The sequence below is a fragment of the Anabrus simplex genome, chromosome 2 (genome assembly GCF_040414725.1).
Source record: "Anabrus simplex isolate iqAnaSimp1 chromosome 2, ASM4041472v1, whole genome shotgun sequence".
Lineage (NCBI taxonomy): Eukaryota > Metazoa > Arthropoda > Insecta > Orthoptera > Tettigoniidae > Anabrus > Anabrus simplex.
The window spans coordinates 323,169,292-323,196,891 of record NC_090266.1 but is presented as its reverse complement, the minus strand read 5'-3'; the positions used below and the strand labels follow the sequence as shown (position 1 = coordinate 323,196,891).

Below are 27,600 nucleotides of genomic sequence, written 5' to 3'. Positions count from 1 at the left end.
ATGAAGAAAACGCGCGAAACGCACGCACATAAATAATTTATTTCCCCTGTTGTGAGTGTGGTAAAATTATAAGATTAGCACCTAAAATAATTACAAGCCTGTCCAGAATTCTGGGACAAGTCTCACAAAAATCGGTCTATTGGACGCAAAATTGGCAGATTACGCAATCAAGCTTAATAGTGTGGGTAGCGTCCCTCCTGAGATTATAAAAGGAACCCCCCCACCGTATATTTTTCAGTGTCGATCTGGATCTTGAAGCCGCGGGAGCTTCCGCCCGTCGTCAGTGGAAAATTGCGCCATATTGATCTACAAATAACTAAATACATGTCCGTGGCTGAGGTCCACATACTCGGTTAGGAAGAGAAGGTGATTGAAAAGTTCTGAACGTTTGCCGACGAACTATGAAAGTGTAGGCGTTTGTTAAAATATACACAGCAGATTTTATTATATCACCTCATGTACGTCTGAAAGTGGTAAGAGAGTTGGGGAAGCTATTCAGAGTAGTTCTGCTCCCTTTATCTGTTGAACACCTGTTTTATTGGAGTAACAGAGAGAGACATCGTTGGGAACGAGCCAGACAGTCGCAGTTGACTGCAGAACGAGGGAAGTTCGTGGTGTAAATTATAGAGAAAAGTGCGTGATTTGTGTGGTAATTTTATATTGTGTGAAAAAGGCAGTGTTTGTAAGAGTGAGATGTTGGAAATGATAATGTTATTTGTGAAAATGTACGGCTAAAGGCGCGAGGTCAGCTGGCGACGATGTAGCCAGAATACTGGGAATGACTCCATTGTGCAGGTCTGTCTATATTTGTATTATGTCGCAGTTAGATTTTATTGTTCTGTCCCAACAAATCTTTCAAGATGATTGTCGGGTTGATATTTGTAATTATCAGGCGAAAAATGTTGTAATTTTTGCTCAGCGTGTGAAAATTTTAGTGTGTAAATCTCACGTCAAGAAACTGTAAAATGCGACGTTTGAATTTTGGTGTTAATGTTCGATGAGATATTGTCCAAAGCGTGGAATTTTTGGGAAGTTATACGTGTAAATTAGTCGTGGCGAATATCTAAATTTCAAATATCAGTTGAATTCGGAAATGTTTAATAATAATAATAATAATAATAATAATAATAATAATAATAATAATAATAATAATGTCTACCACGGGATAAAGAAATTTTTCTATGTTAAAAGTGCATTTAACCAGTATATTTTTACAAGGATCGCAGGCATTTAGAAAATTTCAGTGAAATTCGATAGAGTTACATTTATTCATGGGAAGTAAAATTTAGGAACATTGTGTATATCAATGATACGAAAAAATCGCGGTGTGTTCTTGGATTCTCGAGGTCCGAAAGTCGTAATAACAGTAAAGTCAGAGATGTGTTTTATAATGGTCATTGTTTTCACCAGAGGACTGAATGATGAAAAAGGGTCTTGGAAATATAAGAAAAGGGATTGAGAGCGAAGGATTTATATGTATGTGAAGATGAGAGGGGTATGAAATGAAGCCTGGATTTTAAGTGATACCGCTGGAACAAGGCGAGGAGAATGAGTTTGAGACAGGCTATATTTTGCCGAGGAAATATTTAGGAAACAGGCTGTATTGAGACAGGCTGTAGTGTTTTCTGCTACCAATCCGAAATTTGAGACGACTACTGTGTGAAGCATCGTAGATTTCTAGTAAGATCCCCAGTGGAAACGACTCTAGTAAAAGGTTAAAATCTTGGTAGTAAACGTCCAGTGGTTTGTTACGTAAAGCCCGTATGAATATTAAGATAATGTGACCTCAAGGATAAAAGAGCATTTAGGACACATGGTTGGTGTTGTATTGAATTTCGTTCACTGGATATGTCATTGATATAAATAGTTGGAATTGACGATAGGCGATTTGCGAGTTTCAAATGTGGTAGTGATGATTATTATTTTGAAGGCATCCACTAAATGGTAGACGTGTGTTGGGAATTATCATTTGCTTCCCTAAACTTCTTTGCACAGGCTGAGATTGTGTTTGAGGTGGAGAATTGCTCGTCACGTATATTTATTTTCGAGTCCACATATTGTAACGAGGTAGAGACTTACTGTATTTTTTCGACTTGCATTCGTTTAATAGTAAGAGACGTTGTTCCGTTGTGTGTTATTAGTCTGACCAGGTTTAGTATTGAAATGTTAGAGTTTGTTTGAAATTGCTAGTTCGCCTGATATGTTAAGGGATGCGTAGTACGACCCATTTTTGACGCCCGACGATAGATTTAGGACGTCACATGTTATCCTCGGAGTTACTGATAAGACGTCCTAGTTCACGCCCGACGATAGAATTTGGAAGGTATCAGGTACATAGAGATTAGTGTTAGGATGTACAGATTTTAAGTGAGCCCGATGATAGGTTTGGGATGTCAGCTGTACACACTCAAGTCTCAGATTAGATGTTTCTTTTGTTTTTGCGAAGTGGCCTGGATGAAGGTAGCACCTACAGTAAAATATAAATTATGAAGAGGGTCAGATCGGTTATGATGAGGCCAACTAGTGCGTGGCTCCAACAGCTGTTGGTGTTCCTTAAGATAACGGGGCCGCTATCGGTGAATGAGGGTTGCCCAAATGTTGGATATCGACCTGATGGAGATTAAATATTTTTACTGTAATTCTCCGTGCGTGTTGAGCTTTAATGACTTCGATATGTTAATTTATTTTACGGACTTAATTGTTTTATCGTTCTGACGTCCTTTTTGTTTTGATAGTGTGCATATTGACACTCAGTGTATTAGTGTGAGACTTGAATTGCGAATGCGGTTTCGATTCGTCAGCCAGTAACAATATTTTATTTTCAATCTTTGTCGTACTTTCATTTTATTCGTAGTTGAATTTAATTAAGTAATCACTTTATAAGTAGTGTGTTGGGACAGACGATAAATAGATAGATCTGTAATGGTAGTCATTGTTTTTCAAGGGAAAGAATTCCTTAAAGTTGTAATATTTTTCGATGTGGACTGGTAATTTTATTAAACGTAACCAAACCATTTCTAACCTGAAAATCGGTTAAATAATACTTTTCAAGTGACTTTCCACTTTTTAATTAACTTCAGTGTTTGGCATTTCTTCTAAATGCATGATGAATAAGTGTTTCCTGCATTTCGCAGTTTTGTTCCTTTAGAACGACATAACGTAAGATCCTCACGGATCATGTTGTTGTTGGTTCCTTCCGAACAGCTGTTTTGGGTGATGCACATTTAGCATCGGGATTACCTTATCGCTTAAGGGTGTCATGAATGACAAATACATGGTGGAATTTTATTTCAATTGTGAATGATGCTGTTAACTCGTAGTGAACACCATGCTTTCCCATAATATTTCGCAACCTATCTAAAGCAACTGATAGTCAATTTGGTTCGATTAAGGGTCCATTCGGTGGGTGTTCCGTATCCGTAAAGGGTATTCGACTGGTGGATAACCTTAATTGAGAGAAAATGAGGCGTTCTACTTATTGAAAGTCAGATTTTCCACGGATCGTGTGGATTAACTCTCAGTTCTCGTTTGGAATAATAGGTGCCCGGTTTTCAGGTCTTCCCTTTTTCAGTTTTTCAGTTTCGCTGTCCACTAATGTACTAACTTCTCCGAAGCAACTCTTCGATATTGTAAGAAACAAATCAACGCTATGCAATGTGACTGTGTTTGAAACATTCAAAAATAAATAATTCATTTTTTTAATTTCAAGAATGTATATTAAATTAATAATGTGGTCGTGCTATTTCGATTTAATAAAAGTTAATAAGCACATTTTGCTCCTCATTTCAAGTAGTTAGGCTCTCTTCTGAACCCCATCGTTTGGTTAAGATCGTGACCGAATTTATTCCCGCAACGACCCATGATTTAAGAGTTCTAGATTGTTCTACTGTAGCAACCATGGCCGACCAATGATGGAATGGTAAGTTCAAGGGTACAATACTTCAGTTGAAAAATTATTTGTGTGCATTGAAACATGAAATGAATATTCTATACATCTAGTATTCTTCTGATAATGAAGTCCGTTCTTATTTACATAAAAAACACAAATAACAGTACAGGTATTTCTAAAGTGAAAAGCAATGTCAAATTCCAGTAAATGTCTTCAGGAAATTACCAATGAAAGGTTTTAAAACAAGTTTTACACAAGAAGGGCTTTTCAGAACACTGTTCACAAAATGTCACCTTTTTCAGATTTTTTGCCTTTGCATAAGCAAACCTCTTCAGTTCTTCCTCACCGTGCCCACAAGATGAGTGGGTCTTGACAGTCATTCGTTTGCCAGTTTCATCGAGGCATACAAGCTGTCGGTCAGTACACAACCAAGAATTGACTATAGCTGTTCCCAGAAAAGGTTCCTCAACTTCGTACCAGTGTTGTAGGGAGACATCTGCTCTTAAATATCTAATCCCATTTTTCTTGCTTGTTGTGTTCTATTACAACTAGGAGCTTGAAAACAATGTCATTTTTGCTGTTCCATTTACCCGTACCAATACATTCAACAGGATGCTTTGTAGAGATCTAATTTCATTACTCTCTTTGTCAAGCCATTTGGTGACCACACCATTACTTGCATTCTTGAGGCAAATCATTTCCCTTCTTTCTAATTTTGTACAAAGCAGATTTCATGGCAAACCTCTTTGGTTCTTCGCCACTGTGCCCACAAGATGAGTGATCCTTGACAGCAGTTCTTTTGATGGTTCTGATGAGGTGTAGAAGTTATCTGTATAAAGCATATGCCCACGATCTACAATAGTATTCATCAATTCCATTAACATGGATATTGCTATGGACTTACCTGAATTAAATAATTGCAGTTCCTTTCCCTATTTAAACTTTCACTTTGTAACTGCATCCACTGTTACTGCAAATTTTTAAAATCCTCATACCATATCTATGTTAGGAATGTACAGTTTTAATGATAGTTTTCCATGAAATGGAATCATGCTTTCATCTATAACCACATTTTGTGCAGGACATCTTAATGCGGGAAATCTGTCACTGAGCTTCAAAGGGACGGGTGATATTTTTCATCAAAGTCTGCCCTCTTACAATATAGTCACTGTAATTGAAATACCAGAACTGAAGCTATACTTCGCGGACCATAGATTTTTCATGCAGAATTTTCCGAGACCAGGGGTCATTGATACCAGGGAACAGCACTAATCCCATCCATATGAGAATGCCAAAAATTTGTTTATTTCCTCACTGTTCGTCGGATGCCATTTGTGTAGTCTGCTACTGCGTTGCAGTCTACATCTGAGAATGACTTTGGCGGCATGTTGGTGTATCTGATCCACCATAACCGTGAGCTGAATAATCTCATTTGCTACAACCAGTTTTGTAGTAATCAGACAGTTTTGCAGAATGTGACAAATTGTGTAACTAGAATTGCTAGCAAAAGGAATATTTTTTAGTTTATCTTCATACAGGTGTCATTCTATCCCTTCATTCTCCCTCACTTACATGATGCACATCACTTATACCAAGTTCACTTTCATTCACTGAGGTGTCTTCAAAAGGCATATCGCTTCAAGAACTGCCGTCTTCACTGTGGGCTGAAGGGTCTAGAGCAGAGGCTATAACATCCAATTCATCACAGTCCTTTCCATCAACTTCTCTGCCTTCACTGAACACGCTGTCAGATATATAAGGTATGATCAAGTTTCCGTTTGAGGGTGTTGCTGCAGCAGACATTCAACATAGCGTGACTCCGATGTTGGTATATAAGCACGGACATGTAGGCAAGGGATTAGTGTGGCAGTCGTGTCGTGCTGAAATGCATTCATTAAATGTGGACACGTGAACTATGGAAGCATTAACAAATGCCAATATAAATGGTCCGTTATTGGACATTATAAATTTTCCAGCTAACTCATTCCTGGTTGCCAGCGTTTTACTCCAGTGTGCTAAGTTAGGCTCATCACTTGGTGTCGAAACAGGACCAATGTGGTGTTATTCTGTTCTTAGCTTCTAAAGGACATACACCGGTGGACATCCATTGGAGAATGAAGACCGAGTGTGGGGTAAGTCCTGGGTAAGTCAAAGAAGAAAGCCGCCAGAAGATAGGTAGCAATGGAAAGAAAAAAGAGACAAAGTAATGGTGCCATGATTGTGACAAAGCACTTTGTGACGCACCTTGCTTCGTATAATATCATACAAACAAAACGCTCAACTTCTCATGAGGTAAACACCTTGCAATTCCTTTAGAGTGGATTTCTTTTACATTTTGTAACACACAAAAATGATTTTGCTGACCTTGCCACACATTCTGTCATACAGAAAAGTGGCTGAAAAAATATAATGACAGGTTACACCAAGTGCTAGAAAAATACTTGAGTTAACAGATTAAGGATTAGTTTTCATTCAGTTACTAAACTTGAAAAATATGTTCACTGTTTAAGTTTAAACAACCTTGTAATGTCTTACAGGCTAAAATCAATTTAAGTCTGCAGTTTCAATATGGTAATTTTTTGAAGTAATTTTATACTGTAACAGTGCATGCAAGTTTTTGCATGATATACACAGTATAACTATAGAGGAAATATGGTATTTGAAAATGTCTCCTGAGACAAGAATTTAAAAAGAGAAAAACAGTGACTGCATATTTAAACGGTAGACCCTAGCATATTTATTATTGATACTGATATTTATTTATCAGTTGCCGAGAAACTTCTTATTATCAAAAATTAAGTTACTATAATCTACTAGCTTCATGGTCCATATTGATAATTCAAGCACACAAGTATGAAAGATGAGTTCTCCACCTAATCAATACTTTATTTTACATAGTGTCAATATTATTTACATAAAAGGACAGTACCGGTTTCAACCTGTAAATAGGTCATCTTCAGCTGTTGAAGAACCTGCTTAATAGTGACTGTACAGAATAAATACTACTAAAATTAAAAATTAAACAAGAATGCCATTAAAATAAGCATGAATGTGTCACTATTCTAAATTAAGTTCCCAGAAGGAAACCATAATTTAATTTCATCAACTGAAAAAAACATTTATGCTCTTTAGGTATTTTCACAACTGACAAAAGCCTAAAGGGCTTAAATCTTTTTAACTACTTACTAGTTAACTTTTCTGAGCACTGTAACAGTATTCCTTTTTGAAACCCGGAACTTCAAATTTAGCTACAAATGAAATGACTGTGATAAACATTTTGAGAATAACTTATTGGAAACTTATTATACTGTATTATACAGTACTATGAAGGTCCAAAAATAAAAATATAAATAAAAAAGAGCCGTGGATAAAGGCTATCAATCCAATATAAAACAGTGATACCATTACAAAGACATTTTATTTTATTAATACACTCACCCAGAACAAATAATGGTACATCTGCACCCACAGGTCCTTTAGGTCCAACTGCAGTACAATGGTACGTTCCATTGTCTTTACGACCAACAGAATCAAATTGAAGCACCGAAGTAAAAAATGTATCATTCCATTTCTTTGTCACAGATGCCCTAAAAAAAACATTTGGGAGTTATTTCCAGATATACATTTACAAAAATATAATTTATAGAGATCACTACAATACATAACTACCATTGTCTATGTGAAATCTGCATTAAGTTACTTAAAAAACATGTACACAAAAAAATAAAATAAAAACTATAGTAGTAGCAAGAATTACATACTGTATTAAATAGTTAAATGATTTCAAAAACAGAATAGCAGGATAAAGAATATGAAAATCAGTCTATTACTGCTGAGCTATGAAAGCAGAAACACAACTACATCTAACACAGAGAAGAAAACAAGCACAGCTCAAGCCAAGGAAATTTCCAATATCTCCAGGCACCAGCCTAAACACGATGCGACTGTGTTGCCAGCTGGCTGGTGCAAGATTCCTAGCATTCACGCTGGGAAGTGAGCACGCCCAGTGGTTCAGAAGGTCAAGTCATGGCGAGCTCAGAGATTTACAAACCATTATTCTCGTCAACATTTTATCCAACATTCCAAGGTCTTAATCTATACCGCCTCCAATTCAACTACGTATTTTCATCCTAATTATAAATATTAGACTTCAACTTCATCAAATACTGTATCTTTTAATTGTACTATTCTTATCCTGTGAAGCCTTGGTTTTGATAATCTGTTCCCCAGGCGTGAAATATATTGTTCAAGCTTTTTATCCAGAAGTGTCAGACATGAATTTTTTTTAAAATGCAATGTGACAATTACTTTCAGACGAACGTTTTAATTTTTCAAAATGATTTTAGTATATGCACTTATTTTATTCAATACTAGCAAGATACCCGTGCTTTGCCACGGTATTATACTGAAATTTATAATTTAATGCTTATTGTTTTAGATATGTAATCCGCTGAAATTCACGATCCGACTCATTTTCTAATAGATTACGGCAAGTTTCCTCCCATTTTTCAATCTTTCTTTCCAGCAATCGATTTCGTACTTCCCGGGCTAGTTCCAGGTATTCCACCCAGTCAACTGGGTCCGTAAATCTTTGCCATCTTTTCCTATAAGCATTTTAAATATGGATCAAATCCTTCATGAGGTCCGGCGTGGTGTCATTTTGGGTGCCTTGGCGGTACTGAACCTGCGGCCAGACTGCATTCTTAGTCATTACCCGTCAAGGACCCGTTTCCAGCGCGGTCCGCACATTTGACGACGGTCCAGAACATTATTATTATTATTATTATTATTATTACAATTACAGATGTTCTGGACCCGACAGCAAGATGCAAGACCGCTACTTGACGGTAAATTACATCTGCTGCCATTGTCATTGTTTACAATGTGATCAGCACCGTTGTCGCGCGTAGGCAAGTGTGCGGGATTTCTGGCGATACGAATGACATGCTTCCGTGTATTATTGGCCTTATTATAGAGGTGAACAATTTGACGGGCAATCTCATTCCTATTGTTTATTTCAAATGTGTTTAAATTTTTTTATATGTCAGGAGAATCTACTGTAATCTAAGAACGTTCTCCGAAGGAAAAGATGGCTGTTGAAAAAGAACCCAGGAAAGATTCAAGATTATCGGTTTATGATCAGAATAAGTACATCGGAAATCTACAGCCTGTTTCCAGCCATTCGACAGGGTCAGGAATGGAATTAATATAGCCCCATCTAGTGGCGACAATAGGAATTGTGCCGGCTCCCGAAGCACTCCTCCGGGGCAATGATCGATGAATGACAAATGAAATGAAATATTGGACAGTGTTGCTGGGATGATGACAGGGAAAACCGGAGTATCATGAGAAAAACCTGTCCCGCCTCCGTTTTGTCCAGCACGAATGTCACATGGAGTGACCGGGATTTGAACCGCGGAACCCAGCTGTGAGAGGCCGGCGCGCTGCCGCCTGAGCAACGGAGGATCCTTATAAGTACATTATGAACAGTAAAATCAATTGGTCTCACCTCCTTTCACACCCCACTGCCATTAAGTTTATTTACCCCCCCCCCCCCCGCCACCACCAAAAAAATTAAAAGAAGGCTTGTTTCTTTATGTTTAAAGGAGATTCCAATCACCAATGTTCATGTCTATTACCTTCAGTTTTGAGATATAAGTATCCCCATAAAAATTATTCACTTTTTTTCACTTTCTTTCACACTCCCCCCACCCCATGTGAATTTTCCGGCAAAAAATACTTGTTTCTTTAATAATAAAGGATCTTCTAAACACCAATTATTATGACTCTAACAAATTCAGTTTTTGATGTATGTGTCCTCATGAAAGGAATTCAACTCCTTTCCACTCCCGCCCACAAGATGGTGTCCCCCCCCAACGTGTTTTTCTTTGTTTTCAAAGGAGATCCAAATACCAATTTTCAAGTCTGTAACAACTTTAGTTTTTATTAGATGTATGTATTCTCATACAATTAAGTCAATTTTTCAATTCTTTCACCCTCCCCCTTATTGGATTTTCCGAGAATACGTATTTCTTTACATTTAAGGCAGATTCCAAATATCAAATTTAACATCTGTACCATCTTCATTTTTGAGATATCAGTAGCCTAATTAAAAGAATTCAACACCATTTTCAGTCACTCTTAACCCCCCTCCGCCCAAGTGGTATTTCTGAAAACTGAAATACACATTTCTTTATTTTTATTAGAGATAAAAAGTACCATTTTTCACTTCTGTAACATGTTAAGTTTTTTGAGATATACTGTAGAAATTCTCATTTTAAAATTTCACCCCTTTTTAGTTCCCCTTAAGTGGAGTTTCCAAAAATAAATCACCTATGTTTCTTTACATTTATAGGAGATTCCAAATACCCACTTTTTATGTCTGTAACATTTTACATTTCTCAGATATTTTTTAGATACAGTCTTTCAAAAAATTCACCCCAATTTGTCACTCCTGTTTAACTGCCATTAATTGATTTTTCCAAAAACAAAATTTTCAGTTATGTAATATCTTCATTTTCTGATATATATGTATCCTCATTAATGGCATTCAACCCATTATTCAACCTTTTACACTCCTCCTATTGAGATTTACAGAAAACAAAAAAAATACCTGTTCCTTTATTTTTAAAGGAGATTCTAAATACCAATTTTTACATCTATAAACTTTAAAAGTTTAGAGATATATAGATACACTCATTTTAAAATTTCAGCCCCCCCCCCCCCCTTTTTCACCCCCTTGGCGACCGAACATCCAAAAATCCTCTCTTAGCAAGCACCTACATCTTAATATAAATATATCCCCAAAATTTCAATTCTTTATGTCCAGTAATTTTGGCTGGGCGATGATGAATCAGTCGGTCAGGACAAGTTATTTTATATATAGAGATTTTTTGTGCTGTAATCATTATGCAACCACAGTCTCAACGCCATTAAGTGTTCATCAATATGTAATTTGTTAAGATTCCTCAGATCAGTGTGTGTTTTAAGATTGAACGACGCTGATGATGCCCAATAAGTAGTGGGTGAAACATGTACCTTTAAAATTCTGGTAATTTCTGTGTGTATTTGAGCACACAATAGTGGAATAAATTGTATTGAATAGGTGGTATTAAAATTACTCATTGTGTAAACTTTGTGATGAGCTGAAAGATCTCAGCCCACATCAGTGACGAATCTTTTGTACCAAGGTAGGCTTCAATATTAGACATGATGTAAATATATATGCACTTCTTTAATAATAAAAGATAATTTACCCTGTGTATAACTGAATGTGTTTGAAAAACCTATAAAATGAATATTCCTCATTTTATGTAATAAAAATATCCAGTACACTTGTCTTTGGTTGAATGTGGTTACATGGTCATTGAACAGAGATAGTCGAAGTAAAGTTGAGATTACAATCAAAAATAAACTGAGTGCATTAAAAGAAATTAGTGTTAGGAAGAGTGAAGTATGGGAATGATTTTATGTTGTTATTGACGACAACAGACAGAAAACTGAATTTTTGCAATGCAAAATAGGACAGTGCATCTTATGAAGCTCAAATACCAGCACATTAATCAATCACTACTGATCTGCATTTAGGGCAAAGAAATTGGAAATTTCTTGAACATTTCCCTTGGTAAGTTATTCCAATCCCTAACTCCCCTTCCTATAAGGGAATATTTGCCCCAATTTGTCCTCTTGAATTACAACTTTATCTTCATATTGTGATCTTTCCTACTTTTAAAGACACCACCCAAACTTATTCGTCTACTGATGTCCTCCCACGCCATCTCTCCACTGACAGCTCGGAACATACCACTTATTACATATTATAAATCTCATTTTTGGTCCGTACTGAAAACGTATAGTTCAAAAACAATAAAGGCGATCTTTAATCCACCTATTCAGTACATTAATTTCCACTTACAGTGGTTACATAAACATACTATCAGTTAAATGGGACATGTTTCGCCCTAAATTGAGAGCATCTTCAGCCTAAAAACAATCCTCAAGAGTACACCTTACATTAATATCGAAGCTAAAAGTTTAGCCAGTTACTAAAACTCAGAATATAAAAATGTGAGAAATGATACATTATACAAACATGTTGATGGAAACAATGTCAATGATTAAACCATAAAAATATTTTGTCAGAGACTAAAACTAATTCTGTTACAAAATTTCTAATTAAAACGGTTCATTAAAAAAATGTTAGTGGAAAAACAGTGTGACAATCATATAATGCCAACGACATGAGGGCGTGAAAAACAAGCACTAAAATGAATGTCATAAAAACAACATCTCCAAGGCCGCTGATGAAATCATGAGCATAATGTGAAACTGAAGCACCAGTTGAATTATTGCAGAAGGGGCCTTTAGCACCGCTAGGCAATAAAATTGACTGAGACCATGTCAGGAAGTGTCAGTAGATATTGGAAAATATTCTCTGCAAGAGAAGGAAAGGAAAGATTAAGAAGTTGAACGTAAGGCGAGAATTCTGTTTACAATGTTAGGAACAGATGAGGACTTACATGTTTGTTGAAAGCTGTTATTTGCTATCTACTGTTGCGTTGGTAGCCGCCCTTCTGTTGGCTCTGAGTCTCGTGTTATAACTGTGCTGCAGAGGCGGTAGCAAACTCGGAGGGGAAGGAATAGGGGAGTGTGGAAGGGAGGAGAGGATGGGTGGAATCAACTGTGATGAGGCTGACAAACGGGCGGAGTTATCTGTTTTGCTGGAAGTAGGCCTAATGTCTGTAGGTATGGGTGGAGCACTAGGGTATATAGAATTAAATATATTAGGTATCCTAAATTTATTTGAACTGTCTTTATTAATTTCAGCGTTAATTCACGTAACATGCTTTTTCTGTCCGTGATGTCATTAGGATTCTGTTCCTTATTATATGTCTGGTCTAAATAGATATATAAACTTTCTAATTAGTTCAAAATTCTACCTTTTTCTATGTTTCTAATTATCGCTAGGTCTTACTTTATGGATTTGAATCGGTGACCAGTTTCTCTCATATGCAAGCTCATCGCTGAGTATTTTCTATGTTTTTCCGCGTTAACATGTTCCATGTATCTTGTCGTAAAACTTCTGCCAGTCTGTCCAACATATGAAAAATTACACTGTGTACACTTGAGTCCGTATACTCCTGATCCCAAATAACGATTTCTGTCATGTTTAACTTTTTTATGATTAAATAATATGGATTGGTTAGTATTAGTAGTTCTAAAAGCTATATTAAAATTATGTTTCTTGAATACGTTAGTAATCTGATGTATAGCTGGATTATTAAAAGTAAATGTAGCATACTCAGTTTTTTTTTTTTCACTGGCATCAGATTCGTGGATAACTTGTTCTTAATCTTATTGATCAAATTATTGATCATTTCTATTTTGAAAACACATTCTGTTTAGCCAGGTGCCTAATATAATTAAATTCTTTCTTCAAAATCTTGGGAGATAGAGGGATTCTAAGTGCTCTGTAAATTAGACTGTGAAAAGATGCTTGTTTATGTGAATACAGGTGTAATGAAAAATTGTTTATAGTTGTAGATGATTGTATCGGTTTTCTAAATATTTGGAAATCAAAAGTGTTAACCTTACGTGTAACAGTTACATCTAGAAAATTCAATGAGTTACCAACTTCGTTTTCTTTTACGAATTTCAAATTAGGTTCGATTTCATTTAACTTGTTTAAGATTTCTTGACTATCAGTGACATATATGTTTATAATTACAAATGTATCATTTACATATCTCAACCATAAATCAATTCCTTTAATTTTTGCTAATATTTCATTGTGTTCGATTGAATCCATGAATATGTCGGCAAGGAGGCCCGATATTGGGTCACCCATTGCTAATCCATTCTGTTTATAAATTTTATTGTTAAATGAGAAGTAATTATTGTCTAATACGAAATTTAATAATCTAGTGAATTCTTCTACTTCCATTTTACTAAGATTATCAATCAATCAATCAATCAATCAATCAATCAATCAATCAATCAATCAATCAATCACTACTGATCTGCATTTAGGGCAGTCGCCCAGGTGGCAGATTCCCTGTCTGTTGTTTTCCTAGCCTTTTCTTAAATGATAACCAAGAAATTGGAAAATTATTGAACATTTCCCTTGGTAAGTTATTCCAATCCCTAACTCCCCTTCCTATAAATTAATATTTGCCCCAATTTGTAATCTTGAATTCCAACTTTATCTTCATATTGTGATCTTTCCTACTTTTAAAGACACCACTCACACTTATTCGTCTACTTGATGTCCTCCCACGCCATCTCCCCACTGACAGCTCGGAACATACCAGTTAATCGAGCAGCTAGTCTCCTTTCTCCCAAATCGTTCCAGCCCAAACTTTGCAACATTTTTGTAACGCTACTCATTTGTTGGAAATCACCCAGAACAAATCGAGCTGCTTTTCTTTGGATTTTTTCCAGTTCTTGAATCAAGTAATGCTGGTGAGGGTCCCATACACTGGAACCATACTCTAGTTGGGGTCTTACCAGAGATTTATATGCCCTATCCTTTACATACTTACTACAACCCCTAAATACCCTCATGTGCATAGATCTGTACCCTTTATTTAGAGTTATATTTATGTGATTACCCCAATGAAGATCGTTCCTTATATTAACACCTAGGTACGTACATTGATCCACAAAACGAACTTTCACCCCATCAATGCAGTAATTAAAACTGAGACGACTTTTCATATTTGTGAAAATCAAACCTGACATTTAACCCCGTTTATCACCATACCATTGCCTACTGTCCATCTAGCAACATTATCGAGGTCACCCTGCAGCCGCTCACAATCTCGTAACTTATTTATTACTCTGTACAGAATAACATCATCTGCAAACAGCCTTATCTCTGATTCCACTTCTTTACACATATCATTAATATATATAAGAAAACATGAAGGTCCAACAATACTGCCTTGAGGAATTCCCCTCTTAATTATTACAGGGTCAGATAAAGCTTCGCCTACTCTAATTCTCTGAGTTCTATTTTCTAGAAATACAGCCACCCATTCAGTCACTCTTTTGTCAAGTCCAATTGCACTCATTTTTGCCAGTAGTCTTCCATGAAGTACCCTATCAAATGCCTTAGATAGGTCAATCGCAATACTGTACATTTGGCCTCCTGAATCCAGGATATCTGCTATATCTTGCTGAAATCCTACAAGCTGAGCTTCAGTCAAATAACCTTTCCTAAACTCAAACTGCCTTCTGTCAAACCAGTTATTAATTTCGCAAACATGTCTAATATGATCAGAAAGTATGCTTTCCCAAAGCTTACATACAATGCATGTCAAACTGACTGGCCTGTAATTTTCAGCTTTATGTCTATCACCCTTTCCTTTATAGACAGGGGCTACTATAGCAACTCTCCATTCATTTGGTATAGCTCCTTCAACCAAACAATAATCAAATAAGTATTTCAGATATGGTACTATATCCCAACTAGAGGTGTACAAACTCCGCATTTAACTTGCCCATGCTTGCCTGCTCTCCAGGCAAGCAAGCTAGCCGCACGTAAACAACAGTACAGGCAGGCTGCTGCACTCCTGGCCAGGTCAAGCTCAGCCCAACTTGGGCAGGCTACAGGTTAGCTTGCTTGCTTGCTTTCTTCTTCCTGCTGCATTAATCGATGTTTGCTCGTTCATTGTGCTGATATGAGACTCGCGTGAATGCAAGCAGGAAAGGCGTTGTTACATGCCAGAATTTATATAGGATTCGTCAACACAAATATTATTTTGTATGGTTATTTAGTATTATGTTAATCATTACAAAGCTATGTTTAAATTTATTTCGTAATTCAGACGTCTTATGTAACTAATTACCAAATAATATTTCTCTCTGTCAAACATAGTTACTTAATGAAAAGTAGTTTCTCTGAACAAAATATTTGAATATTTAAATAAACATAATGACAGCTGATGGAAGTACGACAATAAATATAATCCATTATTTATTATTCGAGAAAATTAGAAACAAAGATGTACGTAATGTAGCTACAGGTCATAAATATCTTTAAAAGAATAATTTTATAGGTAACTTTTTTGAAATACATTTAATAATTTAGGAACCCCTTCCCCACAAAACCAAAAGAAACAACTATAAAACTAATCAGTTTAGAAGTGTAATTTTACCATTTGCTCTCTTAGTTTGTGGTCGCCTCATACTATGCATACTGCATACCAGTATTTAATGCATGGACACATTATCGCTTTTGTGTATTACTATGATGTCATTAAGTGTTTATAAATACGGGAAAGTTTTCGCTGATAAAATTTCCTGAACAGCTGAAGACCCTCTCGCTGGAGAGACTCGTAGCGGGTATGTTAGCACCTTTTTCGATACACAGGCAAGTCGGAGCAGCCTGTGCGAATTATTTTTCCACCACCGCAGTGTATTTTCGTCACTAATAAACCCTTCTTGCAAGTACCTACTGACCTCATCATGTATCATTGGCGAATTTTCTGCCCAATCATCAAATTTCGTTTTCTTACGTTGCACTGAATTTTCTTCATTTGAAGATAGGACTTCTTGTCTATTTTGATCGGGTAGCTGCTCTGAAAATATATCTGCCCAACTTATTGATATTTTATGCTAATAACAGAATGTTAAAAATATCTAATTTGCATAGGAATAATAATAATAATAATAATAATAATAATAATAATAATAATAATAATAACCTAAGAACCTTACCTTCAGCACACATTTGTCGAGCTGCCTCGAAAACATACATTCGTTCTCCTGCATTTACTTTCTTTAATGTGCGATATTTAGGTACCAAAAGTGTTGTAATTTTGTGTAACATAGCGACTTCCATTTTCTGCTCCAGGAAGACACCACCGGTTTGTTTCAAAAGCGTCAAGTAATGAAAATTCATTTAGTATGAAAACATTAAAATTTAAAAGAAATGAAATATTAGCTGTTCATCGTCATCCTGTGGAGTACAATGGGCTTTTAAGGCATGTTGTTGTTGTTTGAGTCATCAGTCCGAAGACTGGTTTGATGCAGATCTCCATGCCACCCTATCCTGTGCTAACCTTTTCATTTCTACGTAACTATTGCATCCTACATCTGCTCTAATCTGCTTGTCATATTCATATCTTGGTCTACCCCTACCGTTCTTACCCCCTACACTTCCTTCAAAAACCAACTGAACAAGTTCTGGGTGTCTTAAGATGTGTCCTATCATTCTATCTCTTCTTCTCGTCAAATTTAGCCAAATCGATCTCCTCTCACCAATTCGATTCAGTATCTCTTCATTCGTGATTCGATCTATCCATCTCACCTTCAGCATTCTTCTGTAACACCACATTTCAAAAGCTTCTATTCTCTTTCTTTCTGAGCCAGTTATCGTCCATGTTTCACTTCCATACAATGCCACGCTCCACACGAAAGTCTTCAAAAACATCTTTCTAATTCCGATATCAATGTTTGAAGTGAGCAAATTTCTTTTCTTAAGAAAGCTCTTCCTTGCTTGTGCTAGTCTGCATTTTATGTCCTCCTTACTTCTGCCATCGTTAGTTATTTTACTACCCAAGTAACAATATTCATCTACTTCCTTTAAGTCTTCATTTCCTAATCTAATATTTCCTGCATCACTTGCCTTCGTTCGACTACACTCCATTACTTTTGTTTTGGACTTATTTATTTTCATCTTGTACTCCTTACCCAAGACTTCATCCATACCATTCAGCAACTTCTGCAGTCTCAGATAAAATAACAATATCATCGGCAAATCTCAAGGTTTTGATTTTCTCTCCTTGGACTGTGATTCCCTTTCCAAATTTCTCTTTGATTTCCTTTACTGCCTGTTCTATGTAAACATTGAAAAGGAGAGGGGACAAACTGCAGCCTTGCCTCACTCCTTTCTGGATTGCTGCTTCTTTTTCAAAGCCCTCGATTCTTATCACTGCAGACTGATTTTTATACAGATGGTAGATAATTCTTCGTTCTCGATATCTGATCCCTATCATCTTCAGAATCATAAATAGCTTGGTCCAATCAACATTATCGAATGCCTTTTCTAGATCTACGAATGCCATGTACGTGGGCTTGTCCTTCTTGATTCGATCCTCTAAGATCAGACGTAAAGTCAGGATAGCTTCACGTGTTCCTACATTTCTTCTGAAGCCAAACTGATCTTCTCCCAACTCAGCTTCAACTTGTTTTTCCATTCTTCTGTAAATAATACGTGTTAAAATTTTGCAGGCATGAGATACTAAACTAATGGTGCGGTAGTTTTCACACCTGTCAGCACCGGCTTTCTTGGGAATAGGTATAACCACATTCTGCTGAAAATCGGATGGTATTCTCCTGTCTCATACATCTTGCACACTAAATGAAATAACCTTGCCATGCTGGTTTCTCCTAAGGCAGTCAGTAATTCAGACGGAATGTCATCAATTCCAGGTGCCTTGTTCCTTCCTATTGAGGTCACTCACAGCTCTGTCAAACTCTGACCTCAAAATTGGGTCTCCCTTTTCATCAACATCAACAGCCTCTTCATGTTCCAGAACAAAATTATTTACATCTTTACCTTGATACAACTGTTGGATATGCTCCTGCCATCTTTCTGCTTTGTCTTCTTTTCCTAGAAGTGGTTTTCCATCTGAGCTCTTAATATTCATACACCTAGATTTGCTTTCTCCAAAGGTTTCCTTGATTTTCCTGTATGCAGCATCTACCTTTCCCAGGACCATACAGCCTTCGACATCCTTGCATTTCTCCTTCAGCCATTCTTCCTTAGCTGCCTTGCACTTTCTATCCACTTCATTCTTTAATCGCCTGTATTCTTTTCTGCCATCTTCATTTCTAGCATTCTTGTATTTTCGTCGTTCATCAATCAGGTCTAGTATCTCCTGAGTTATCCACTGATTCTTAGTTGATCTTTTCTTCCTTCCTAACATTTCTTCAGCAGCACTACTGACTTCATTTTTCATGACTCTCCACTCTTCCTCTATAGTGTTTCCTTCAGCCTTTTCATTTAGTCCTTGTGAAACATGTTCCTTGAAACAATCCCTCACATTCTTTTCTTTCAACTTGTCTAGATCCCATCTTTTTGCATTCTTTCCTTTCTTCAATTTCTTCAACTTCAGATGGCATTTCATGACCAACAAGTTGTGGTCAGAGTCCACGTCTGCTCCTGGGAAAGTTTTGCAATCCAACACCTGGTTTCTGAATCTCTGCCTAATCATAATGAAGTCTATTTGATACCTTCCAGTGTCTCCAGGTCTCGTCCACGTATACAGCCGTCGTTTGTGGTGTTTGAACCAAGTATTGGCAAGGACTAAATTATGATCAGTGCAGAATTCAACCAGACGACTTCCTCTTTCGTTCCTTCGTCCCAATCCAAATTCTCCTACTGTACTACCTTCTCTTCCTTGGCCTACCACTGCATTCCAGTCTCCCATCACAATTAGATTCTCGTCACCTTTTACATATTGTATTAAATCTTCTATCTCCTCATATATTCTTTCGATTTCTTCATCATCCGCTGAACTAGTAGGCATATAGACCTGCACTATTGTGGTGGGCATTGGTTTGGTGTCTATCTTGACGACAATAATTCTTTCACTATGCTGGTCATAGTAGCTTACCCGCTGCCCTATTTTCTTATTCATTATTAAACCAACTCCTGCATTTCCTCTGTTTGATTTTGTGTTGATAATTCGGTAGTCGCCTGACCAAAAATCTTGTTCTTCCTGCCAACGTACTTCACTTGTGCCAACTACATCTAACTTTAGCCTATCCATCTCCCTTTTCAGATTCTCTAACCTACCACAACGATTCAAACTTCTAACATTCCACGCTCCGACTCGCAGAATGTCAGTATCCATCTTCCTGATGATCGCCCCCTCTCGTGTAGTCCCCACCCGGAGATCCGAATGGGGGACTAGTTTACCTCCGGAATATTTTACCCGGGAGGAAGCCATCATCAGTACATCATTCATACAGAGAGAGCTGCATGTCCTCGGGAGTTAGTTACGGCTGTAGTTTCCCGTTGCTTTCAGCCGTGTAGCAGTATCAACACAGCTAAGCCATGTTGAGTATTATTACAAGGCCGTATCAGTCAATCATCCAGACTGCCGCCCTTGCAACTACCGAAAGGCTGCTACCGCCCTTTCGATGAACCATTCGTTAGTCTGGTCTCTCAACAGATACCCATCCGATATGGTTGCACCTGCGGCTCGGCTATCTGCATCATTGGGACACGCAAGCCTCCCCACCGCGGCAAGGTCACATGGTTCGCAGAGGAGGCATAAAACCACGGAAAGACCAGATGTAAAGTCGGGTCCTTATCTCCCTTAAGACCAATTGTGGCTTCCTTAAATGGCTTAAGAAATGTTATAAGCACGCCAGTAATGTCCTGATCATAACCGACCATTTTATCAGAGGCACCCTCCTTCTCTAAAATAGTTCTCACGGCATCTATCTGGGAGTGAACTGATTGCAGCATGTCAAAATAACTGTTCCACCGAGTGGAAACATAGGGTTTCAGAGATGATTGTAACCTCACACCTTTTAAAGTACGAAACCAGAGATTTCACTGAATGGATAACAGCTAACACATTAGGAACAGTTTCTTTCAAAAAGGGTTCACTCAGAACATGCTTCAAAACCGTATTAATAATATGAGCCATGCATGGAAGACGCTTGTATATGCTGAAGGCCTTAACAATATTGCTTCCCTGGCCTGTTACAAATGTAATTTTGCAAATATCTTCATGAGAAACACCATGTCCTTTCAAACGATCTTCCAATTCACTGCGAATATTTTCACCATTTTTTGGACAGTCAGGGAAGGCCGAACACATTAATACATACCGTACTTATTGAGACCAATATCTATTTATATAGTGCATTGTGACAGACATATAGTGCACACCCTTCTACTTATCTGTCCACAGGTCAGTGGCACTCGCACATATACCTGATTTAATAGCACGTACTATATCAGGAAGCATTTTACTGCGCACTTTGACCGCGAAAGTTGTACCTTCCTAGCAACTGTGACTCGAGAGAGTTATAACTTTTTAAATATCCACCGAGCCATAGTTTTTGCCCATTTCTATCAGCGTTTGCCCTAAATTTAAAAATCCTTCACCCTCAATAGTTGTAAACGGTCTCAAGTCCTTGGCGCACATTTCCACGCACTTGTCAGTCACCAAGTCCTTGTCCTCTTTCAAAATATTTTTGGACTGTGGAAAATTTGGGTCAAATGTGCAGACATTTCGCAACATACTTGAGGTCCCTGAATGGGTGTTGAGTAGCTTTTTGCAAAATTTGCATTACGAGTAACCTACTGGCTTATTTTATACCTGTTCATAAACACATGAACATTTTTCCCATGCTAGACTTGAGCCCTGTGTTATTGCTGGAATAAATCCACCACTTTTAATTTTTCTTCGATTTCCTTTACGGTTGATTTGTTCATTTTCCTGCTGGTTGCACCTCTAACTACAACAGAGCTGCACTCGACGCAATACGTAGCTACACTAACATATAACGGCATAATCACGTCGCATCGATAGCAAACTTCACGTTCACTCTTGTCAAGCCCGGCAGTCCGAACGGGTCCCAGGCAGCCTGTCAGGCTTAGGGAAACCCAGGTTTTGGTTTGCTATGACTAGCAGCTCAGTACGCGTGTACTCTTGCTTCGCTAACGCTCAAGCTAAGCTGCTTCGCTTGTTGCAGAGCAGCTTGGGGCAGGCAAGCCTGAAGTACAATTTGTACACCTTTAATCCCAACCCATTGCCTTTATTATATCCCCAGAAATCTTATCAATTCCAGCTGCTTTTCTAGTTTTCAACTTTTGTATCTTACTGTAAATGTCATTGTTATCATAGGTAAATTTTAATACTTCTTTAGTATTACTCACATCCCCTATCTGGACATTATCCTTGTAACCAACAATCCTTACATACTTTACATACTGTGTTTACAAACGTTATCATGAATAATATTAACAGTTTTTTCTGTCAGATTATTCGGGAACATATTCATTACATCATACGAGGACATCGTCTGGTTTGGACGCACACCAAATTTTATCAAAATGTCACATAAGTCAATGGAATTTGTTAATGGTTATTTATTATTAAAAGTGTAATGTTTTTTCAAAAAGTTATGAATGTATTTGGAGACCTTATACGTGGGAGAATTTCGGCAATTGATTATCGGGCGTATAGGAACATCTTTTTTATGTATTTTGGGCAAAGCTCTAGTTTCTGGGAGCCTAGGATTCATATTGACAAGTTTTAGTTGTTCTTGTTCAGTAAAAAGATATTTGGCTCTTTTGAGTAAGGCCCTTAAGTTGTGTTGAACTTTAGCTAATGGATCTTTAGTCACTACTGTGTATTTGTTATTATCAAAAAAACTTCAGTTTTTTAATATATGTATCCTTATCCATCAAAATGATTAAACCCCCTTTTTCAGCCTTGGTTACTAAAATATTGTTATCTTCAATTTTCGATTTCAAGTTTTTTATTGTTTTCTGTTGTTTAGGATCAAAATTGGTATAAATTTCTTTAGCTAATTTGGGTAATCTTTTCTTTAATTCCAATCTTACTTCGTCTTGTACATCGCGTGGGAGTTTTGATATGTTCACTTCCGCTTCTGCTACAGTGTTAATGATGTCTATTTATCTATCTTTATTAGGCCAATTGTGTTTTGGACCCCTTTGAATAATTCATTCTCTCCTTCCGTAAATTGTACCTTGGTCAAGTTTACTACAGTGGGAGTAACAGTGTCCGATGGGCCTTTAATCTGTTCTTGCATCGTTTATTTACTGTGACGAATTTGTGTCCCTATCAAATGATTCAATTTCTTATTCAACATATCTTGTTTGTTACGAAGTGCGAACGTTAGTTTGAGTTCCATGTGTTGATAAAATGACTGCCATTCTAATGGGGCTCCACCCATACCTACGGATATTAGGCCTACTTCCAGCAAAACAGATAACTCTGCCCCTTTGTCAGCCTCATCACAGTTGACTCCACCCATCCTTTCCTCCCTTCCACGCTCTCCTATTCCTTCCCCTCTGAGTTTGCTATCGCCTTCGCAGCACAGTTATAATACGAGACTCAGAGCCAACAGAAGGGCGGCTACCAACGCAACAGTAGATAGCAAATAACAGCTATCAACAAAAATAGTAAGGCCTCATCTGTTCCGAACATCAGAAACAGAATTCTCGCCTTGCGTTCAACTTCTTAATCTTTCCTTTTCTTCTCTTACAGAGAAATTTTCCAATATCTACTGACACTTCCTGACATGGTCTCAGTCAATTTCATTGCCTACTGGTGCTAAAGGCCCCTTCTGCAATAATTCAACTGATGCTTCGGTTTTACATTATGCTCATGATTTCGTCAGCAGCCTTGAAGATGATGTTTTTTTGACATTCATTTTAGTGCTTGTTTTTCACGCCCTCATGTCGTTGGCATTATATCATTGTCACACTGTTTCTCCACTAAAATTTTTTTAATGAACCGTTTTAATTAGAAATTTTGTAACAGAATTAGTTTTAGTCTCTGACAAAATATTTTTATGGTTTAATCATTGACAGTGTTTCCATCAACATGTTTGTATAATGTATCATTTCTCACATTTTTATATACTGAATTTTAGTAACTGGCTAAACTTTTAGCTTCGATATTAATATAAGGTGTACTCTTGAAGATTGTTTTTAGGCTGAAGATGCCCTGAATTTAGGGCGAAACATGTCCCATTTAATTGATAGTATGTTTATGTAACCACTATAAGTGGAAATTAATGTATTGAATAGGTGGATTAAAGATCGCCTTTATTGCTTTTAAACATGCCACTTAGTCGAGCAGCTCGTCTCCTTTCTCCCATGTCTTCCCAGCACAAACTTTGCAACATTTTTGTAACACTACTCTTTTGTCGGAAATCACCCAGAACAAATCGAGCTGCTTTTCTTTGGATTTTTTCCAGTTCCTGAATCAAGTAATCCTGGTGAGGGTCCCATACACTGGAACCATACTCTAGTTGGGGTCTCACCAGAGACTTATATGCTCTCTCCTTTACATCCTTACTACAACCCCTAAATACCCTCATAACCATGTGCAGAGATCTGTACCCTTTATTTACAATCATATTTATGTGATTACCTCTGAAAATCTTTCCTTATCTTAATACCCAGGTATTTGCAATGATCCCCAAAGGGAACCTCAAACCATCAACACAGTAATTAAAACTGAGAGGACTTTTCCTATTTTTGAAACTCACAACCTGACTTTTATCCCCGTTTATCATCATACCATTGCCTACTGTCCATCTCACAACATTATCGAGGTCATTTTGCAGTTGCTCACAATCTTGTAACTTATTTATTACTCTGTACAGAATAACATCATCTGCGAAAAGCCTTACCTCTGATTCCACTTCTTTGCACATATCATTGATATATATAAGAAAACAAAGGTCCAATAATACTGCCTTGTGGAATTCCCCTCTTAATTATTACGGGGACAGATAAAGCTTCACCTACTCCAATTCTCTGAGTTGTATTTTCTAGAAACAGAGCCACCCATTTAGTCACTCTTTTGTCAAGTCCAATTGCACTCGCTTTTGCCAGTAGTCTCCCATGATCTACCCTATCAAATGCCTTAGATAGGTCAATCGCGATACAGTCCAATTGACCTCCTGAACCTAGGATATCTGCTATATCCTGCTGGAATCCTACAAGTTGGGCTTCAGTGGAATAACCTTTCCTAAACCCAAACTGCCTTCTATCAAACCAGTTATTAATTTCGCTATGTCCGACTCGTTGGCTGAACGGTCAGCGTACTGGCCTTCGGTTCAGAGGGTCCCAGGTTCGATTCTCAGCCGGGTCGGGGATTTTAACCTTAATTGGTTAATTCCAATGGCACGGGGGCTGGGTGTATGTGTTGTCTTCATCATCATTTCATCCTCATCACGACGTGCAGGTCGCCCATGGGCATCGAATAGAAAGACCTGTACCTGGCGAGCCGAACCCGTCCTGGGATATCCCGGCACTAAAAGCCATACAACATTTAATTTCATTTCATTTCATTTTGCAATCATGTCTTATATAATCAGAAAGAATGCTTTCCCAAAGCTTACATACAATGCATGTCAAACTGACTGGCTGTAATTTTCAGCTTTATGTCTATCACCCATTCCTTCATATACAGGGGCTACTATAGCAACTCTTCCATTCATCTGGTAAAGTTTCCTCATGCAAATAATAATCAAACAAGTACTTCAGATATGGTACTATATCCCAACCCATTGTCTTTAGTATATCCCCCGAAACCTTATCAATTCCAGCTGCTTTTCTAGTTTTCAACTTTTGTATCTTACTGTAAATGTCATTGCTGTCACAGGTAAATTTGAATACTTCTTTAGTATTAGTCACCCCCTCTATCTTTACATTATCCTTGCAACCAACAACCATGGCAACGCCAGCTCAAGGATTCTACAGTAGAATAGAGGCCTGGTGATCGAAGTAGGCACGTGCGTAAATGTCGGTTGTGGTGATTATTGTTCTACTTTCTTCAATGAATGAATGAATGAATGAATGAATGAATGAATCAATCAATCAATCAATCAATCAATCAATCAATCCAATCAATCAATCACCACTAATCTGCGTAGCCAGGCATAACTGCACTTGCTCTCCTTCAAGTCGGATGAGTGCTTTATGCAGCCGAGTTATTCCTGTGTGTATAACATACATATATTATCATTATAGACCGTTATTGCCTTTCAGTGTTCAGTCTGGAAGCTTCTGTGAATTTACTAAATGTCGCCACAATCCTCTGTTTGCAACCAGTGCTTGGCCTCATTTTGTTCTATACCTCTTATCCTCAAATCGTCAGAAACCGAGTCTAACCATCGTCATCTTGGTCTCTCTCTACTCCTCTTACCCTCCATAACAGAGTCCATTATTCTCCTAGGTAACCTATCCTCCTCCATTTGCCTCACATGACCCCACCACCGAAACCGGTTTATGCATACAGCTTCATAAAACATGAAATAAGAGAGGCTCGTGATAAAATGTGTCCCTTAAACCTATGCCCTTTCAATGTTGTATCAGGTACAGGCTTTAAAATGGTAGAAGAAGCAAATTAACATAGGAAAAGACTTTAGTAAAGTAAATGCGTCTGAGGTGCTACTGCACCGGACGACTGTTTCCTGGCGATGCCTTGAAGTGACCGGTGATATCTGTCGGCTCTATAATACCCAACGTTCATGATGCAATGCAGTGTTATTCTTGTGCTGCAACTCACACATGTGGATGGATGATGACAAAAAAAACACCCCAGATGCTTTACAATATTACTGAGCGAGCAATTAAAAACAGAGTTCTGTGTTCTGCATTAGGAATTCAGCTGCCAGATTTACACACGGTTACATTTGTAACAGATCAAGGTGCGAATATTAGGAAGGCCTTAATGGTTCGCAAAGGCTTTACGTGAATACCTTATGTAGGGCATTGTTTAACTCATTGCGTACCATGGACGGCGTAAGACGTTCAAGCTTGCTCCTATGCTTTGGGCCGTGGACGGTGTAAGATGTTTAATGTTCCGCGCGAAGCAATGCTGTTTATATTCGTCATCTATGCAGTCTTACACCTTAGCCAGCGTTACTGGTTGTAGCAGGAAGTTGGTTGACCTTTTTGAGATAACCGTCGCGTTGAGTGGGCTTATGTTTATCTTAGCTGTTTTAGCGGGAATATCTCAGCACTTCCTCGTGCGTCAAGACGGTACTTGAGATTTCAATGCAGTACGTGTCGTTCTTATCGAGTGTAGTATAATGGCTTATAAAACAAAGTTTCTTACGGAAGAAAAAGTATTAAGTATTGTTCACAGTGATTATTCTGGTGCTGAACTTATTCCTGAAATAGACTCAGATAGTGAAAGTGAGAGTGACGAGAAAATTCAGATTCCCGAATCCGATAGGCCTATAGAGAAAAGTGAAGTGCCTGACACATATCATCCTAGTTATTGTCCACCCGTTCCACCATTTACAGAGAATTCAGGTATAAACGTTCAAATAGAAAATAAGCAGGATATTTTGAGTTAAGTGAGTATTTTCACGAATGACGAATTTTATCAGCATGTGTGTGAGCAGACCAATCTATACGCGAGTCAAGTGCGGCACCCCGGCCTTTCACAAAGAATTCGATCATGCAATAGTGGAAACCGATTAGTCCAAAATCCTGATATAAAAATCTACTGGACCGAAGACCCTGTTTTTCACTCCGATATTTTCTAATAAAATGTTCCGAATACGCTTCCTTCATATTCTTTCATTTCTTCACTTCGTTGACAGTGATCATCATGCCGAAAGTACAGATAGGATGTGTAAAATTAGACGTATTTTTAAACCTGTGACACCAGATATCACACCCTAAATATTTACTAGAGGTAAGCACAAAGTATCATTTTTCTAACATTTATAGTTTAGGAGTAATTGTAAATTGTTTTAAGTGATGCACGCCAAGAGAGCTGGGCATGAAAATGGCTGGTCCAGGCATTCAAGTGTCCCAGTCAGAAGCAGGTACTGAACGTGTTAAATACAGTTTTACGGCACACATTCTAAAATGATTTTCTTAATTCTCAGGCACAGGACATAGAACACATAATTAAGGAAACACAGAAAGCTTTGGCCTAATTCAAATGTACAGGTTTTGTTATGTT

The 27,600-nt window shown here is 37.6% G+C and overlaps 1 protein-coding gene across 2 annotated transcripts in view; it reads right to left on the bottom strand.

Moving 5' to 3' along the window:
* Ptp69D (Protein tyrosine phosphatase 69D) overlaps window positions 1-27,600 on the bottom strand; it is a 976,604-nt gene that overhangs the window by 772,957 nt on the left and 176,047 nt on the right. For both annotated transcript variants that reach the window (XM_068226166.1, XM_068226167.1), the window contains one exon: window positions 7,328-7,476. In XM_068226166.1, coding sequence (XP_068082267.1) covers window positions 7,328-7,476 — 149 coding nt within the window. The remainder of the gene's footprint in view (window positions 1-7,327; window positions 7,477-27,600) is intronic.